This window comes from Lissotriton vulgaris, chromosome 3_1, assembly GCF_964263255.1.
Source record: "Lissotriton vulgaris chromosome 3_1, aLisVul1.2, whole genome shotgun sequence".
In the NCBI taxonomy this organism is placed as follows: domain Eukaryota; kingdom Metazoa; phylum Chordata; class Amphibia; order Caudata; family Salamandridae; genus Lissotriton; species Lissotriton vulgaris.
In genome coordinates this window covers 254,274,264-254,291,798 of record NC_141689.1, presented here as the reverse complement: position 1 = coordinate 254,291,798, position 17,535 = coordinate 254,274,264, and the positions used below count along the sequence as shown (strand labels likewise).

Here is a 17,535-nt window from a genome sequence, read left to right as displayed (position 1 = left end):
TTTATTTATAAAGGCACTGGTGGGGATTTATTCTTCGGAATGAATTTCTTTTTGCCCTTATAACCACTGTAGTATTTCAAGGTGCACATTTAGATGGGATCTTTACTCGATGACATATTTTAAGACGAGCTGCGTTCAGTTACTTGTGGTACACAGTTGCATATAACAGACGCAGCAGACGCAGTAATCTTCTCCCTGCTGAGCAGTAGTATCTTTTTTCATCCAACAGTCAGTGATGGACCACATATTGAAGAACTCTCGATACAGCATAAATTATACTTTTATCAGGAGACACAATTAGCAATGAGATCACAATGAAAAATATCAGATGCAGCAGAACAACAAACTCATCTCATTACTAGGGAGCTGCATTGGTATCTTCATAAGCAATGTGTCAACGACAATATGTGAACTCATTATAGAGTATATAAGGTGTGCACATACAGCTGTAGGCGGCAATGTAGTAATCAGCAAGGGTGTTGTTTATAGGACGCGACTGAGCAAATAAATGTTTAGGGAATATTTTCTGCTTCTAGGTTAGGAGGTTAATGACAAGGTCCTTGCAAGCATTATTAATACTGTTTTAACTAGGCAGACCTCTTCATTAACAAAGGAGTTGTAGTTGAAGGCCATAGCAGCGAGGATGTCTCAGTCAAAGCAGGGGTTGTTTTCTGAGTGCTCATATGAGAGGTTTGTCAACAAGATGTTCAGTTGCTCACAGACCAGCCCCCACCCCCTCCACCAATGGTCTCAATTATATATTGTAATTATTGAAGAGGCAGAATGCATGCTTTATGAAGATGAGAGAAATGCTGGTCATATCACATGAACAGATAGCACTTTTTTTTTTAGGACAAACTCAGGTCTGTTAATGAATGTTGAACCTTTCATCCCTGGTCACTGCAACTTTCAAATGTTTCCTCTTATGAGTTTCTTGATAGGCTCAAGTTTGGGAACAATTATGGAAGAATCATCTCCAGAGGATTGAGGTTCTTTCAAAGGAAAAAGGGATGTTCTCTGTCTCTCGATGCTAACGTAGATGGAACTTGACTTGTTTGGCAGTTCTGGAGATGAAATTGAGGATGGAGGCAGTTGTATATGCAAAATGAGAGTTTTCTGCAAAGGTCATCTGTTTGGTATGGCTTAAACAAAGACCTTTTCATTTTGGTTAAAGTCTCAGGTATGATTATAAATGAGAGTTTAAATAAAGCTGCATAAAATAAACTTTTCCCCTAGCTAGTTTTCCAGACAGAACCCCTGACACACCTCCAGGGGCTCCAAGTTGAAATGTCAAGTCAAGTCAGGGACATTTGTATAGCGCACATATCACTACCAAGAGTCTCATGGCGCTTGCAGACGGCTCTGAAATAGAGATGGACTTAGTTGTCAAATAGCCATGTCTTCAGCTTCTTGCGGAAACAGCTATGACTAGAGATGGTACGCAGGTATAAAGGCATTTTATTCCAGGATGCGCACGAAAGGAGAAAGAACGACCACCTTTCCTAACAGTACGCACTCTCAAGGGAATACGCAGTGCATCATTGCTGGATCTGAGAGTTCTGGGTGGCTGCTACCAGCATAGTTTATGCGACCAATATTTTGGACCATCCCCATACATATGCTTTTGTGTTAGACACAACGTTTTAAAAAGGATTTGGTTTTTCACTGGAAGCCAGTGGAGAGCTTTCAAACAAGGAGCAGAGGAGGATCTTTGCGGGAGGTCAAGGACTAACCTGGCTGCAGTGTTTTGCTGAACCTGAAGCCTGCTTAATAGATTTTAGTTTATTGAAAGCAACAGTGCATTACCGTAGTCCATTCTATTTATAATGAGTCCCTGTATTAATGTTTTCCGCGCCTCCATAGGAATCCATTTAAAAACCTTCCGCAAACTGCGCATTACGCCGAAACAGGTGCCTTTGACATGGTTTGTTTGGTTTTTCATGGACAGTTTATTGTCCATGTCAAAACCAAGGTTTCGGACCGTTTCCTTAGGAATTGAACAAGGTCCTAGATTGAGTGGCCACCAAGCCTGTGACCAGTGTTCCGCAGCCTTACCAAAGAGCATAATCTCTGAATTGCTACTGTTCAGTTGAAGATGGTTAGTCCTCATCCCCTTGTCGCCATGACTTATACAGTTTTTAAACGCTGCTTGGTTTCAGTGGGATCAGGACCTAGGGTGATCAGGATCTGTCTGTCATCTTCGTAAGATAGGACATCAAATCAGTAGGCTCTGATCACCTTCGCCATTGGGGTCATGTACAGATTGAAAAGCGTAGGGCTCAAAATAGAGCCCTGCGGTACTCCCATCTCAGCCGGTCTCTCACATGAGATGCGGTTTCTTATCTGGACAGTTGTTACCCGGTCTGATGGGTCGCTTTTGAACCATTTAAGGGCCTTTCCTCTGACACCTATTTCCCAGAGCCGCTGTTCTAAAATGCTATGGGAGATGGTGTCAAAGGCGTATAAAACAAGTATAAAATCTGAATATCTTATCTATGCCTGGCGCCGACAATTGTTGGATGCACCATTTTTTCCTTAGATGTCAGTAGATGGTACAGAAAACGCTGACTTTGCCATAGATCTTTCAGGTATTTCTTTCCACTCAATGTGTGGCAAAGGATCTAAGACATAGTAATGTTCATGGGGAATGGAACTCTCCACCTCATTAACTGTGAAGCACATCTTATAATGAGGTGGACAACCTATGCACAATTACGTTGGTAAATGTTTCTATTCTGATGCTCATGTATGTTAACATGTTCCCAAGGAATCCCAGCCCAGCTGTGTAAAATAATTCATTCACATGGATCTATGAAATTTCCAATGGTGGAGAATGTATGGAAATCTCAATGGCAAACAATGCTTATTTATAAGTATCTTAAATCAAAGAATAATTGAATTAACATACCACTACAATGGATACATTAAAAAGGACTTAGTAGTAAAAAAGAAAATGAGACTGTGCACACACCACTCACTTTTAGTTTCCTTGGTTTCTTCTTCCTGAAATCTGTAGTACAGTTTTCTAACATTAGCGCTCATCGACTTGGGTGGCTGATGCAGAATCTTATATTTGCCAACAACAGCCTTGTTCATTTCTTCAATAAAAGTGTTAATTTGGTCATAGGTGAGGCGATTCTTCATATAACTGCCGTAAAATATAAAGAAGAAACTTTCAATGTAAAAAACAAAGGCCTAGGTTTAATTTCTTTTCTGAACTATTTGCCAAATCACTGCCGACTTCAAAATCAGCCACACAAATTTCAATTATTATTAAACAATAGCACAAATGTTTCTACTATAAGACTCTCTTAATAGCACCAGTGTTTGTTTGGAGTGGAAGAGGAGAGGGCAGAAGGTGCTTATAATCCTCGATTACATTTTGCCAAAATAAAACATTAAAACGAATATATCTGTACAAATTGAGAAAGGAATAGAATATATCAATCATTTGAGGCATTGAACCAGTTTTATATACTTGGACAAAAATACTGTATACAAACTAACTTTGTTAATTCTTCTCACAAACTCAGAGAATTTCCAAACAAGAACAGATCCAAAAAACCTGAGGGTTGACATGTGCGAAGAAATGCCGAGAGTTAGTCAGGAATAGTCACTGACCTATAGCGATACTTCAATTGCAGAGTTTTTCAATAGATGACATTTTACAGAATCAAATCCATGTTAGAGGATTCCTGAATACAGATCAAAGGTCAAAAGCAAGTTAACAACTATCATCAACTAGTTCGGAGCTCTTTCAACTTGAGGACAAAAAAAAGAATGTAATGTGTTAATAGATCTGGGAATCGCACATTTGACTTCAGAAAGAAATGCTTCAGGAAGTACTGTACATTTTCTTTTTTTAAATGAGATCCCCATACCTTAGTGAGCATAGAGTAAAAAATAGAATACAGACATTTGGGAGATGGGTACTGTGTAACAAACGGAGAGGATTAAAAGTGGCATGTCTCAAATGGCACTACTGATGTCTCTTGGCACACCGCAGCAAGAACACCATCAGGCGGGAGATGAATTGGAAAAAAGTAAAAACAAGCCTTCTTCATTCATGCAAAAAAAAAAATCGAGAATAACTGCTTTGTTTCCATCAAGACTGCCTACATAATACTTCAATTTAGGAATGCGCTGATGACGCACCCCTATAAAGAACACTACATCACAACTAAGTAACAATCCACTTCCACTCTCAGAGCGCACAACACTTACCACAGTTCCTTTGACTCAGAACCCAGCTGACTTTTGGCTAGGTGTGTGTAATACAAATACCACATACAAACATACAACCTCTATCACTTCTTTTACAACTTGAAGATGTCAGAGGTGGATCGCTGACAGAATATCGACGGACCGAATATCGACCTACAAGAATATCGAGTACAGAATACCAATGGACACAATATATAGACATCTCATATCTACATAGGTAAGTGCAAAAATATCAAAACCAAAATATCATTGTTTAAAATATTGTTGTTTAAAATATCGTTTTTTAAAATGTCTTAAAAAGAATATAAAATTAATTAAATAATAAATATAATTAATAAAAACTTAGGGGCCCATTAGAATGGCGGGCAGATCACCCCTGCCAGGCTGGAGGTAGCCACCGCCGGGCTGGCGGGGGCGATCCACCCGCCATTCTACCCTTAATCACCCCCTGCCATATTAGCATGGCGGGGGTGACTGCGGCGGACGGAAAGACCGTCCGCCGCTTTTCCGCCCCGGTCGCCTTGAGGCCGGGGCGGAAAAGGTTTAATATGGTGGCGGTGTCTATTAGACACCGCCAGCCATATCAGCATTGCCCATAACAGTTGTCTTTCCGTGGCGGAGATGCCGCCACGGAAAAGGCATGCTGTCTTCACTTCGGGGGGCCCCCTGCAGGTCCCCGGAGTGAAGGACAGGTGGGGGATGCACACTGGTACCCCCCTGCATTTACATTAACAAAGCGGCAGGCACCGCGCGGTGCCTGTTAATGTAAATGTGAATGTCCATTTTTATCATTGTGTGCTCTCAGCACCGCCCGCCACAATGATAAAAACGCAGGATGTGCCCGCCACTATGGCGGGCTCATCCTAATAACCCCCAAGGGACCCCCGCCCTTATGGCGGGTGGTCCCGATTTCCGATAGGATGGCGGGCGGACTAAGTCCGCCCATCATCCTAATGACCCCATAGTTAGAATTATTTAAAATGAGTATAAATATAATATAAAAAATAAAATATATATATAAACTTATTAATAAATAATTATTTTATTTAATTATAAAATGTTAGAAACATAATAAAAATTATAAATACACACATATATATATATATATATATATATACACACACACACACACATATATAAACCTGTAATATATATATAAAAATTATATTATATATATATATATATATATATATATATATATATATATATATATATAATACCAAATGACTCGCCGCACTCGCCTTGGTTATGTTGCAGTTTCTTTATTTTTCAAAACGTTCACGTTTTGAAAAATAAAGAAACTGCAACATAACCAAGGCGAGTGCGGCGAGTCATTTGGTATTCCATGCTAATTGGGACACTGCCCTGGTCCCGTCGCTGGCACCGGCTGAGAGGCGCTCCCGCTGCGACAGGACAACTCGTATGCGATATATATATATATATATATATATATATATATATATATATATATATATATATATATATATAAATAAATTAAAATATTAAAAGTAATATTTATTTGTAAAAAAAATATTTTACACTACATTAACTATAACAGTAGGGAAAAAGTTTGATAGAGTAGAGGATAAAATTACTATTCCCTCTCCAGACAGTGCAACAGTAGGGAAAGTGTTGGATAGCAGACAGAAAAAATTTACTATTCACACTCCAGCAAGTGCAAAAGTAGGGAAAGTAAAGTGTTGGATAGCGGAGGGGAAGAATTTACTATTCCCACTCCACGGAGTGTAACAATAGGGAAAGTGTTGGATTGCGGAAAGGTTAAAATTACTATTCCCACTCCAGTAATTGCAACAGTAGGGAAAGTGTTGGACTATGGGTGGGTACAAATTACTATTCCCGCTCCAGTGAGTGCAACAGTAGAGAAAGAGTTGGATAGCGGAGAGGTATAAATTAATATTCCCATTCCAACAAGTGTAACAGTAGGGAAAGTGTTGGATAGTGGAGGGGTAAAATGTACTATTCCTACCTCAGTGAGTACAACAGGAGGGAAAGTGTTGGATAGCAGGTGGGTAAAAATGACTATTCCCACTCCAGCAAATGCAACAGTGGGAAAGTGTTGGATAGCGGGTGGGTAAAAATTACTATTCCCATTCAAGTGAGTGGATAGCGGCAGAGTAAAAATTACTATTACCACTCCAGTGAGTGCAACATTAGGGAAAGTGTTGGATAGCGGAGAGGTATAAATTAATATTCCCACTCCAACAAGTGTAACAGTAGGGAAAGTGTTGGATAGTGGAGGGGTAAAATGTGCTATTCCTACTCCAGTGAGTGTAACAGTAGGAAAAGTGTTGGATAGCGGGTTGGTAAAAATTACTATTCCCACTCCAGCGAGTGCAACAGTAGGGAAAGATTTGGATAGCTGGGATGTAAAATATATATTCCCACTCCAATGAGTGGGACAGTAGGGAAAGTGTTGGATAGCGGAAAGATAAAAATTACTATTCCCACTCCAACGAGTGTAACAGTAGGGAAAGTGTTGGATCGCAGAGGGATAAAAATTACTATTCCCACTCCAGTAATTGCAACAGTAGGGAAAGTGTTGGATAGCCGGTAGGTAAAAATTACAATTCCCACTCCAGTGAGTGCAACAGTAGGGGAAGTGTTGGATAACGGGCGGGTAAAAATTACTATTCCCACTCCAGCGAGTGCAACAGTAGGGAAAGTATTGGATAGCGGGTGGGTAAAATTACAATTTCCACTCCAGCGAGTGCAACAGTAGGGAAAGTGTTGGATAGATGGTGGGAATATTTTACTATTCCTACTCCACCAAGTGTAACAGTAGGAAAAGTGTTGCATAGCGTAGGGGATTAATTTAGTATTCCCACTCCTGCAAAATAATTAACATTAATTAGGAAATAATTAATTGGTCAAAAATAATTTACCTCCCACCAAATTCCCCAATAATCACCACCAATATTGTAGAATATATAATCAAAATTAATTAACAATTAATTAACAACAATTAACAAGCAATTTAAAAACCATCAAATAATTATATAAACAAAATAATAAAAATGTTTTTAAAATTAAATTACTTCCCGCCCTACTCCCCTATCAACCGACAACCCACTCCAAATCAAATTACACAATTAACATATTTACCAATTAATGATTGATAATTAATATCCAATTAATAACTAAATAAAAACAATTAAACACAATTAACAATATAAAATATTAAACTACATAAATATTAATTATTAAATTCATTATAATTAAATTACTTTCCACCCTACTCCCCTATAAAATCACAAACCGCTCTTAAAAAATCACACAATTAACATATTTACTAATTAATTATTGATAACCAAATAAAAATGAACACATTAACGCAATTAACAATATAAATTAAATAAAAAGATATGGATTAACAACATTATTAATTAATTTATTTCAATTAAATTAATTCCCACCCTATTCCCCTATAAACCCACAAACCGCTACAGAACTAAAACACAATATTTATTTATTTTTTAAATCAATAATTTCTAAAAAATTATTAATGAATATATTATAATTAAATTAGTTCCCACTCTATTCCCCTATTAACCCACAACCCGCTACAGAACTGAAATACGCAAAAATTAACATAAAAAGAATTACCTGTAAAAAATTCAAACATACATTAGAAAAATAAGCTGTACCTTTAACACATATACTAACATACAAAACACCCAAAGAAAAAATCGATATTATAAAACAAAGATATTTTTACTTACGATATTACTAACTTCGATATTAAGTAAAACTATATTTCTTACCTGCATGTCGATATTCTTATTGACGATATTCTTGCAGGTCGATATTCTGTCACATCGAAATTTAAACATCGATATTATTGCATATCGATATTCAAAACTTGATATTATATCTGCATACCGTCAGAGATAACAGAGTCAAGATGACAACTGCCGTCTCCCTCCTTTTTTGATGCATTTTAAGTGACAACCTGAATAATTATACTTTGTTACTTTATATGGACCACTTATGGTAATACATCCACATAAAGAAACATATGCCTCTACTCCACTGTAAATGTGTCAGAGAATGGCAAAATGGGAGAAAGAAGGTCACAGCCAGATGTTAACTAATGGTTGTTAAAGTTGGGCAAAATAACAAAAATTTAAGTAGAGTTAAGAAAATTAATGTGTGATATTTGGATTTTGTGTTGTGGGACTCAATGCCTTTAACATAGTCTACTTTCTTCCGACTGAAAACAGGGGTCATATCACAAAGAGACACGCTGGCTGAGCGCAGAGCTGTGCACCTGTTTTTTTGTTTTGAGGTATCCAAAGCTAATATATATATATATATATATATATATATATATATATATATATATATATATATATATATATATATATATATATATATATATATATATAATGTCTCCAAAAAATGCATAGATTTATAGATTTAGATAGCAGTAGTTGGAAATGGAAAGAGTTCATTTCATCTTCTCATAATGTCTATCCAAAACTTGTCCATAGTAGACTTCATTATACATCAGATGAAAAAGACCAGACCTCTGACTGCCAATCTTACAAGCATTTGTCACCAGCTTGTTTTCCATAAAAATCGAATTCCTTTATGTTTCAAGACATTAGAGAAGAGAAAATATAATTTCTACTTGTTTCTCTTCTCATAAATTCATACATGCACACTATAAAGGATAAGAGGCTACTCACGCTGGGATGCCTTCAAACTCCTGGATAGTTATCAACTCCATTTCTTTAATTGTTTTTTTGGCTTTTGCTGGTTTCTTGTCAGGCACATTCTCTTCAAATCTGGTTGTCTCTTCTAGCTTTGCTTTTAGCTCAGCCGCACTGTAAATGGTTGAACAATAAAATTAATCTTATGTCTGTATTCTTATTAAGACAAAGTAGTAAAAACAAAGTGTAATAATGTGACTATTTATATTGATATCTGTGAATTTTTTACCCTGGTTGAAGCTTATGTATTGAACAGGACAGTTGGGGAATATAGCCCACTGCTACTAAGGGTACATGATGCTGCTGGGTCACCAATAAACATGACCATCAACAATGAACAATGCTTGCAGGATTGCGCTTTGAGCCTGTTTTCAGATGAGCTTCTAGCAGCCCTATATGGATGCATCAGTTACTATGTTTTGCTGTCAATTTTTCTTATGAGCGGGGCAGATGCAGGCATTCTAGATACCATGGCAAGAATCTGCTTGCCATAGTTGTAATGACATTTTCACATAGAACTGTAGTATAAAAAAAAGTCATGTTAAATACCCTCATTAGTTTTAAAAGTAAGGTTTGGATGCTGCCAAAAACTCTGTTAAATTGTTGAGGAAACCTCAAAAACTTCCCACTAGTAAAATAGAACTTTTTAATGAAACTTTAATAAATTTTACTGGCAACTGTCTTCCTCGGTGATCTCTCACCTGATTTATGAAGGAATTTTGGGTTTGGTGTCTGCCTCAGAACAAGATCGTTAGAACTACTGCTTGACAAGGAATGCAAGTGTAATGAAAATGTAATCATTACAATGTGGCTTTTACTTTCCTTATTGGGGCACATTATTAAAGAACTACAGAGTTTAATTGAGTTTGGCAGATTCAAGGCATGTGACAAAATTGGGAGATATCCCATCTACCTAGTTTAGACTGTATACTCTTGAATACGTTCTAAACAGCAGGAATGGGACATTCACCAATTGTTCTTAATCCACCAAACTCTAATTAACCTCCGTAATCCTTATAGCAGCAATGATACTGCTGCAAATGCTCCATGTGCATAGCATAGTGGCCAGGTCAGCAAATTAGTGATGATTTAGATAGCACAATTCTGACACTGTTGTATCATGTAAGATGATATTCTGGTCCTTTCAGCAACATATTCACTCTCCACACAGGAGGATGTTCACGTCCAAGCAAACATACATAGACATGTCCCAAGAGCTGGAGGGATTGGGCCTGCAGCACTTATTGTGCCAACCACTAAAGTAGCCCTTTAAAAACGTCTCAGGCCTGCCATTGTAGTGCAGTTTTGAACTCCCACTTTGACGTGGCAAAATGAGCCTTTTGCCAGGCCCAAACCTTCCTTTTTAATACATATAAATCGTCCCTAGGGAAGGCCCCGAACAGCCCAGAGGACAAGGAGCAGTGAATTTGCAAAGGTAGACATGTACTTTTAAGTTTTGTATGTCCTGGTATTGAAAAACCCCTACATTTGTTTTTTCACAACTGCAAGCCCTACGTCTCCGATACAACAACATTGGCTTACCTGATTACAGTTAATACGTGATAACATTCAATGGGGAGCAGGTACACAGTTCGACTTTGGTGTGTAGGGAATTGTAATTAAAATCACTAGTTTTCTTGTCCTAACCATTTGGTGCCTGCAACCTATTCTTGAGTCCCATGACTAAGTTTAGCTGGTAGTTGGTATGTGTGGATTGCTCCCAGACAGTGAGAAAAAGGAGGAATAGGTGTTGGCTAGATGGGCAACTCCGACTTAATGAGGAGGAGGAGCTGTCACCTACCCGCTTGCACACCACAAAGGCTCTGTCTGAGTACACAATCACATAGGGTGTGTCACTAGTCTTTTGTGAGCTCTGACCAGTTGGGGCCATGGCAGGGAGGCAAGAAATTCTAACTCCTCTGAGGGGTGGAAACCACAAGTATACTACTTCAAAGTAGGCACCAGGTATAAATATTCGACCTCAGACCTGACTCTTCAGTACACATCTGGACCTGTGGAAGACTAAGAAAAAGGACTGCCACTCTCCTGCCCTGCTACCCTCCTGCCTTAGTGAGAAGGACTGGACCCCAAGGGCTTGTTGAATGGCATCCTGATCAAAAGCTTCAGGGACAGAACAGACGTCCTCCATATTGAAACTAGCAACTGGACTCTACCAGCCATGAGTCATACCCACCCCCCCACCACTGCCCCAAGTGGTGCCACCCCTGTCCTAGACCCTCGGAAGTGGGCCCGACGGTGCTCTGCTAACTCAACTGCTGCGCCAGCAGAACTAACTAATCCCAACCCACAGCATCCCAGAAACTCCACATTGGAGCCACTGCAAGGTGCATCATCTTACCAAACTCTGCATCAGAACTGCTGTGCGACACAACCCCAACACAGGACTTCGCATCGTAGCCCGCAGTGCCCTTGGAACCACCGATGTTTGATGCATCCTTGACGCAGGTTGGATTATACTTGTGATGTTTTCCCGGTACAGGGCAACCAAAGTTGGTGCTTTGTACTTTTTGGCGCTATTTACACTTAAAACTTTAAAAGTGCATATCTCCGGTAGTACTGATTGTATTTTTGTTGTTTTGGTCTTACAGTATTTAATAAATGTTGCTCTATTTTTCCAAAGTGGTGTGCGAATTTCCATGTGGTGTGTTTCACATTATTACGGTTTGAAGTGCTGAATAAATACTCAGCACTTCGCCTCCAAGTTAAGCCTCTGTGCTTTTGTGCCAATCTACCAGAGGGTTAAGCACAGGTTGATTTGGGGTTTGCTTGTGACATCACCATGACAAGGATTGGGATTGCTGCTTGAGTAGGTTTTACCAGTAGCCAAACTTCTCACACTAAGTAAGCACTAAAACTCAACTTCCACACAGAATATGCTATCTATTGATCGCTTACAGTACAAGCATTTGCAATGCAATAGGTCTCGCATTAGGAAAGTTTGAGCTATTGGTATTACAAATGACACATTTTTTATTTATGTTTTGTTTTTGAAAATAGCAAAATTAATAGCTTTGTCATTTACAATGCCAATACTTATAACTTTCGCAAATGTGACACCTATAGCATTTGTAATGCAATATGTGTTTTATTTACGTGACTTACATGTATTGATATTACAAATAACACTGGCTTTTAATTTTATTTCAATAATTAATACTTAAATGAAAGTTATCGTAATTTATAATGGTAATAGCTTAAAGTTTTGTAAATAACTTTAGTTAAGATTATGTTCAGTGTATTTTATGGTGACGAAAATCCAGGAACAGAAGTGAAATATTAATATCTTTTTGTTACATAGTTACATAATAAAGCTTAAAACATTGAGAGAACATATGTGATCCAGGTGTTGTTGAATGGTTGCACAGATTGATGCTGTGGTGGCGCTGAGTGATGTTGTGATGGCGAACAAGTGATGCTGTGGTAGCGCATAGTGATGTTGTGGTGCCCCTGAGTGATGCTGTGGTGGTGCAGAGTGATGCGTATGCTATGCTATGTTTTGTTTTGCTATCCTATGTTTTGTTTTGTTAAGTTATGCTATTCTTTGCTATCCTATGCTTTGATTTGTTATGCTATGCTATGCTGTGTTTTGTTATGCTATGCTATGTTTTGATATGCTATGTTTTGCTATGCTATTCTTTGTTATGCTATGCTATGTTTTGTTATGCTATGCTATGTTGTGTTTTATTATGCTATGCTTTGTTTTGCTATGCTGTGTTTTGTTATGCTATGCTATGTTTTGTTGTGTTTGGTATGCTATGTTTTGCTATGCTATGTGTTGTTGTGTTTTGTTAAGCTATGCTATGTTTTGTTGTGCTTTGCTATGTTTTGTTATGCTATGTGTTGTGTTTTCTTATGCTATGTTTTGTTATGCTATGCGGTTTCGTTTTCCTATCCTATGCTTTGTTTTGTTATGCTATGTTTAGTTTTGCTATCCTATGCTTGTTTTGTTATGCTATGCTTTGTTGTGTGTTGTTATGCTATGCTTTGTTGTTTTTTGCTATGCTTTGTTATGCGATGCTATTTTTTTATGCTATGCTTTGTTTTATTATGCTATGCTTTGTTTTGCTATGCTATGCTATGTTTTGTTGTGTTTTGTTATGCTATGCTAGGTTTTGCTATGATTTGCAATGCTATGTTTTGTTGTGTTTTGTTATGCTATGTTGTGTTTTGTCATGCTATGTTTTGTTATGCTATGCTTTGTTTTATGTTATGTTATGCTATGTTTTGTTGTGTTTTGTTGTGTTTTGTTATGCTAAGCTATGTTTTGTTATACTATGCTATGTTTTGTTATGCTTTGTTATATTATGCTATGCTTTGTTATGCTATGTTTTGTTATGCTATGCTATGTTTTGTTGTGTTTTGTTATTCTATGCTTTGTTGTGTTTTGCTATGCTATGTTTTGCTGTCCTATGCTTTGTTTTGTTATGCTATGCTATGTTTTGCGGTCCTATGCTTTTTTTGTTATGACGTGCTATGGTGTGTTTTGTTAGGCTATGTTTTGTTATGCTATGCTGGTGAGGGTGTGTGAGTGAGGGTGGGTGAGGGGTTGTGAGAGTGAGGGTGGGTGAGAGTGAGGGGGTGAGGGAGGGTGTATGAGGGTGAGGTAGTGTGAGAGTGAGGGTGTGAGTGTGAGGGTGTGAGTGTGTGAGTGTGAGGGTGTGAGGGTGGGTGAGGGGGGTGTGAGGGGGTGTGAGGGTGGGTGAGGGTGAGTAGGTGGGTGAGGAGGTGTGTGAGGGTGATGGGGTGTGAGGGTGGGGGTCTGAGGGGGTGAGGGTGAGGGTGAGTGGTTTGTGAGGGTGAGGGTGGTGAGTGTGAGGGTGGGTGAGGGTGGTGTCCCGGTGACGGAGAGAGCAGATACTCCTGGAATACCATAAAGGAGTGATTGGAACTTGGCACGTGGGCCTTGGAGTCTAACCCAGGGGAGGCAAGCATTTTCTTCAAACCTGAGCCGGGATTGCAGATGACCCTCTCATGCAAATGATGCTAATTCAGCTCATTATATGTAAATTGGCTGTGCTGTAAGATTGCCATGTCAGACATTTGCTGTGGGTGTCCTGAAAATGTGACATGCCTGTTGCCTTTGCTGTGGAGATCTTCAAAACAAAGCATGGGGCTTGTCCTTGCCACAGAGATCTCCCAAATTTTCATCGGCCTTGCCATCACTGGGAGTCCTCTAAATGTGGCAATTGTGGAGAGCCTGCAATGCCCTGGCACCAGCAGTCGGACAGACACTGGCGGTCAGTGCCCTACAGAAAACGAGAGTGGTGTTTTGCTGGGAGGAGGGAAGGCTGCATTATTCTGATGTTTTGTGAGAAGCTGTTTCAAAGTTATGCAGCCTTCGATGAAAAGAAGTAGCCACCCATCCACTGAAGCTAAAAATATTGTTAGCCACTCCTTCTGCGTTTCCTTGGTGTTAGTTCTGCGTTTTAGCAAATACATAAGATGGGAGAAAGAAGCTGGATTGCAGTGACTCTCTCTTCATCTGCCTCTGTATAGCTTCTGACCTTTCACATCTGTGACTTGTCACCGGTAGTGACTTCCATGGGTAGCTAATACTTCCGGTGGCTTAGTGGACTAATAGGTCCACTGTAGGGGCCTGTCTTTTGCCACATGGCCACTGGGTCAAATCCCAGCGAGTGCACTCAGCCTTTCCTCCTACTAAGGTCGATAACATGAGTACAATTGAGTTGGGGGAAATGAATATCTGTTATTCAGCGCCAAGATGCCCTTCTGGGTGAACGTGCGCTTACAAATAAATACGTGTTGGTAATACTTTCAGTCACGTGCATTAGAGTAGATTCATGTTTCCAGGGGCCACACGTGAAATGACTAGAGGCCTGTTTCCTATAAAAGAGTGGGGTCCTCGCTCTCCGAATGAGGGTAGACGTATCACTGGGTTACCAACCACTCAGTGGATCACAGCGTAGGCTGCCAGTTAAAAGTGTAAAACGCAGACATCCCTGGCTCAACCTTTCATCCTCTGAGACTGTTAAAATGAGTACCCCTCAGTTGACTAACAGTAGACCGTATGCTTAGCCTCCAGTAATAGATTCCGCTTGTGCTGCCTGAGGGATTCTAGATTAATAAGTCTCACATTGTATGTGGGTGCGCCCGGTTAGCGTGTGTCCCGCCGCGCTGCACTCTGCCTTTCCTCCTACTAAGGTCGATAACATAAGTACAATTGAGTTGGGTGAAAATGAATATCTGTTATTCAGCGCCAGGATGCCCTTCTGGGTGAACGTGCGCTTACAATGGAAAATGACAGTTTATCATGGTAGGGGAGGAAGAGGCAGGCTGCAGGAAGAGGGCAGGGAGGGAGGCGGCTGTTAGTAAAAAATGGAGACAGAAAGAGGAGACCATGAGAACAAAAGGCAGGCAGAGAGACAGGCGAATGATGTGAGCACTGGGACTGGCGATAGATATCAGGGAGACAGGAGGGAGAGGGTGCGAGAGAAGGGACGGGGGGTCTCACAAGAGCTTTCTCAGCTGGGAGGAAGAAGAGATAAAGGAGAGCAGCATGGGGAGGGCATGGGATGGAGAGATGTGGGAGGAAAGACAAAGAATGACAAGGCTGAAAGCGAGAGAGAGGATAAGTAGAGGTAAGGAGAGAGAGAGCTGGATGAAGAACAGACCATGAAAACAAATAAATAAAGGCTCACGAGAGCGAGGCCAGCAAGTTCGGGAGCATGTTCATTTGAAGACTGATGGGGGGGTGGGCGGGGTAGCGTCTTCTTTTAAATCTGATGCCGAGGCTTAGACAAATGGTGGTGTGCGAGCGGCTTCCTTTCAAGTCTGATGGGGGGAGGGGAGCAAATGGCGAGCGCGCACCCGGAACACATGCACTTGCCATAATCCGCATTCAAAAGCCCTCTTGGCAGGATTTTCTGGTGCCCCTCTATATCTCTCGCATAGCGATTGCTTACGCAATAGCTAGGCTCAACTTAAAAAATCCGCGTAGTTGTGGCAGCTGTTGACAATGCGCGTGATTGTGTCCACATGAACTGGACGCGATCCGCAGCGTGGTAGAGATTTTGAACTGCCTACTATATACTCGCCTATCTATCCCTACGGGATAGAATAGTCGAGACCTAAAAAACTACAATCTATTCTTTCAAATGATGGAATATCTGGAGGTGTAATCTTGTGAGTTTGAGAGGAAATGACAGAGAAAACAAGATAAGGTAATAACAGGGTAATAGAAAAGAGGGTAAAGGTGATGTGGGAAAAGAAAACAATAGAAGTGATAAGCATATTGAGGAGGAAGACGAGATGCAGAAAAGGGCAACCAATATGGTAAGGTAACAAATATGGAAGATGACTTAGGGAAGAGAATGAGAGAAGAGACAGAAAGGGTAGAAAAGGAGGGAAAAGAAACAGTGAAAAGGAAAGAATAGAAGGGGCAGGAAAACTTAAAGGGATAAAGGAAAAAGAGATGGGACAAGTGAGCATGGAGATAGAACGAACAAGGTAGATAATGTTCAAGAGAAGCAAAAGAAGTTGGGAGAGAAAACAAAAAGTGTAAGAAAGGGTAAAGAAGGCAAAATAGAGAGCCTGAAGTTTACAATGACTCTCCCTCTACTAGGGAGACTACAAAACATACACACAAATTGATCCAGGAGAAGGCTCTATAATACACGACCAATGGTAAAACTACCAACCACACGTGTTACCAACAGCTGTAAAACTTAACCTACCAGTTTTTGGTTTTCTTTGGCAGGTGTGGGGGAATATTTTCTTTCAGGTGTGTAGCTGCCATGTGGTCTTCTTTGATGGAGAGTTCAAGTTCCTAAGAAAAAGATATTATTTCACATTTTGTTGAACTCAATTCTCCGCAGAAATAATAAACAAAGAAACAAGAGTACCTTTACCATTTTGAACTTGATACAGGGCAGTTTAGTAAGCAGTAACTCTGGTAGTGTATGTAGATTCATCAACTTTTTAGAATGTGGTCAACATATGGAGAGGACCGGAAAAAAACTATTACAGATACCAAAGAAATGTAAGGCTGAGGACCCAAGAGTAGCCTCATCCATCACTACCTTGCAGCCAGTTATCCAATCTTATACCTATGTGATGTGTCTTCTACATTTTAGAGTAATTTGGGACCGAAAGAATAGGTTGGTGTTAGTATCGGGAGACTAAGTAGAGAAAAACATAGACAAGTCAAACTGTTTAGAGTGAAAACAAATTGCAAAACACACTCCCCAACAAAGAAAGCCAAAATTGTGACATTGCATAAATATTTTGTTACCCAACTGTGAACTTTAGTGAATTCTCATGTTCACCCTAACTAACCCATAACCAATTTTAGGACTAGGCTAATTAACAATTCTAACTCTAGCAACATAGGCTTGAGTGCTGAATAGTCGAGTTAGGTGCAGGTAGAACTTTATATAGAATAATATGTTTACGCAATATCAAGATTTCAGTAGTCCATTTTTGGAGACAATATTTTTGCTAAATGTATTTTGAGGTCTGTTTTCACAAACTACCAAGGAAACAATCACTGTAGAATGTTAAAAATATAAGTGGGAAATCCATTCTACACATATTGATA

General features: G+C 39.6%; 1 protein-coding gene across 3 annotated transcripts in view; it reads right to left on the bottom strand.

Annotated features, from left to right (window-relative positions):
* Nucleotides 1-17,535, bottom strand: part of SKA1 (spindle and kinetochore associated complex subunit 1) — a 77,618-nt gene that overhangs the window by 21,889 nt on the left and 38,194 nt on the right. For all 3 annotated transcript variants that reach the window (XM_086960382.1, XM_086960383.1, XM_086960384.1), the window contains 3 exons: nucleotides 16,673-16,764; nucleotides 8,934-9,071; nucleotides 2,979-3,148 (listed from right to left, as the gene is read on the bottom strand). In XM_086960382.1, coding sequence (XP_086816508.1) covers nucleotides 2,979-3,148; nucleotides 8,934-9,071; nucleotides 16,673-16,764 — 400 coding nt within the window. The remainder of the gene's footprint in view (nucleotides 1-2,978; nucleotides 3,149-8,933; nucleotides 9,072-16,672; nucleotides 16,765-17,535) is intronic.